Here is a 2,568-nt window from a genome sequence, read left to right as displayed (position 1 = left end):
GGGGCGTGGTCCTAGTCCCCAGGCCGGGCCTCATCTCGTCGCAGCCAAGTCCGCCGAATCCCTCACCTCCCCAGCCACCCATTCCGGGCTTGGTCCTTGTCCCCTGCCGGGGCCTCGGAGCCTGTCCCAATCCCGGGCTGTTCCAACCCCAAGACCCAACCACGTTCCCGCGAGAGGAAAATCGACTTTCTCTGCGCGCTGCCTCGGCGCCCCCAAGGCTAGCCCGGACCTGGTGTCGCTTCGGCCGGAAGCGGAAGTGCGTGTCGGGGGCATCATGGCGACTGTTGCCGAACTCCCGGACTCGGTCCTGCTGGAGATCTTCTCTTACCTCCCGGTACGGGACCGGATCCGCATCTCCAGGTGCAGCCCGCCTCCAGGGGGGAAAGGGCCGGGCGGAGGGCGCCTCTGGAGAAGCGGGTCCGGTCCCCGCGGGGCCGAGGTCGTTCTAACCGCGGGTCCCCTCCCCCAGGGTCTGTCACCGCTGGAAGAGACTGGTAGACGACCGGTGGCTGTGGCGACACGTCGACCTGACGCTCTACACGGTAGGCGGGGCCGGCCGGTCGGGCCTAGGCTGCGTTTGGGTTGACCAGACCCCGAAGACCACCCTTCCTACCGTGGCACCGTGTGTCGGGGTCAGGGCTCTGGATTTCGATCCAGGCAGTTCGGGGCCTATCCCGGTGCCGTCGCCTTCCTGCTCCTCTCCGACCTCTGGGCCTCAGTTTGCCCATCCCCGAAATGGGGATAAAGAACAGTACTATGACAGCCCCGCCGGGTCCTTTGCCCACCGCCCAGTGAAAGCCAATATACTGAGATAGCAGGTGTTGCAGCAGGAAAAGAGTTTTATTTCGCGAGGCGCCAGGCGAAGAGATGGGAGTAATTTCTCAAATCCATCTCCCCAAGAATTTGGGAGAAAGGATTTCTAAAGATAGTTCGGCGAGCAAAAAAGGACTGGGGAATTGGGTCTGCTGATTGGTAGGGGTTGAGGTCCTAGGATTGGAATGCAAAATTACCTTCTCAGTAGAGAGGTTTCCTGGGTAGGGGGTTTCAGGACTGTATGTATATAACAAAACATCTATAGATATAGTTGTTGCCCTTTTTGAATTCCTCTTCATAGAGAACCACTATTATAAAGTGAATTCATATCCTTCCTTTTATCGCTGTATTAACTTCATATATGTATGTCCATAAGTAATATGCAGTATTATTAGTGTGTTTCTGAAGTTTAGAAAATGCTATTCTATCTAGGTAATGCTATTTGTGACACTTTCAGTAGACTTAGGGGGTACACGTGGGTTTTGTTACATGGATGTATTGTATAGTGGTGAAGTCTGGGCTTTTAGTGTGCCCGTCACCCGAATAGTGTACATTGTACGCAATAGGTAAGTTTTCATTCTTCACCCCTCTGTCACCCTCTCCCCTTCTGAGTCTCTAATGTCCTTTATACCACTCTGTGTGCCATGTGTACCCATAGCTTAGCTCCCATTTGCAAGTGAGAACATGTAGTATTTGCTTTTCTGTTCCTGAGTTACTTATGGCGATGGCTTCTAGCACCATCCAAGTTGCTACAAAAGACATTCTTTAATTCTTTTTTATGGCTGAGTAGTACTCCATGGTATATATTATACACACCACATTTTCTTTATCTACTCATCGGTTGATGGGCCTGTAGGATGATTTTGTATCTTTGCAGTTGTGAATTGTGCTGTGATAAACATACAAATGCAGATGTCTTTTTGATATAATGATTTCTTTTCCTTTGGGTAGATACCCAGTAGCGAGACTGCTGGATCGCATGGTAGTTCTTTGAGAAATCTCCATACTGTTTTCCATAGAGGTTGTACTATTAATAATTTACATTCCCGCCAACAGTGTATAAGCCTTCCCTTTTCACTGCATCCATGCCAACATCGATTATTTTTTTACTTTTAAATAATGGCCGTTCTGACTAGGGTAATTGGTATCTCATTACGGTTTTGATTTGCATTTCCCTGATGATTAGTGATGTTGAGCAGATAATGAGTATATATCCATCTACACCTCACTTTCATACAACATTGCTTTTGAGATTCTTATGGGCACATATAAATCTATTAAATAGTTCATTTCTTTTAATAGCGTTTATTGAATATACCACAATTTGTGTATCCATTTTCCTACTGACAGATAGGAAATCGCAGCACTTTGGGAGGCCAAGGTGGGAGGATCACTTGGGCCCAGGAGTTCAAGACCAGCCTGGGTAACATAGCAAGACCCCGTCTCTACAAAAAATAAGAAAAATTAGCTGAGCATGGTGGTTCATGCCTGTAGTCCCAGCTACTCAAAGCTGAGGCAGAAGGATTGCTTGAGCCCAGGAGTTTGAGGTTGCAGTGAGCTATGATGACGCCACTGCACTCTACCCATGGCAAGAGAGCAAGACCCTGTCTCAAAAAAATAAATAAATAAAAAGTAGTCAACAAAATTTATGCTGTGCCGTTTATTTTCTTCTCTTTCTTTCTTTCTTTCCTTTCTTTTTTTTTTTTTTTTGACATGGAGTCTCGCTATGTTGTGCAGGTTGGCCTCGAACTCCTG

At 48.1% G+C, this 2,568-nt stretch overlaps 1 protein-coding gene across 1 annotated transcript in view; it reads left to right on the top strand.

The window, feature by feature from the left end:
• Positions 1–64: 64 nt before the first annotated feature.
• FBXL12 (F-box and leucine-rich repeat protein 12) overlaps positions 65–2,568 on the top strand; it is a 5,162-nt gene continuing 2,658 nt past the window's right edge. Inside the window, exons 1-2 of the mRNA XM_012641505.1 lie at positions 65–360; positions 470–542. Of these exons, the coding sequence (XP_012496959.1) occupies positions 275–360; positions 470–542 (159 nt within the window). The 5' untranslated portion in view covers positions 65–274. The remainder of the gene's footprint in view (positions 361–469; positions 543–2,568) is intronic.

The sequence above is a fragment of the Propithecus coquereli genome, unplaced genomic scaffold (assembly GCF_000956105.1).
Source record: "Propithecus coquereli isolate 6110/MARCELLA unplaced genomic scaffold, Pcoq_1.0 Scaffold164, whole genome shotgun sequence".
Lineage (NCBI taxonomy): Eukaryota > Metazoa > Chordata > Mammalia > Primates > Indriidae > Propithecus > Propithecus coquereli.
This window is presented reverse-complemented; position numbering and strand designations above follow the sequence as displayed.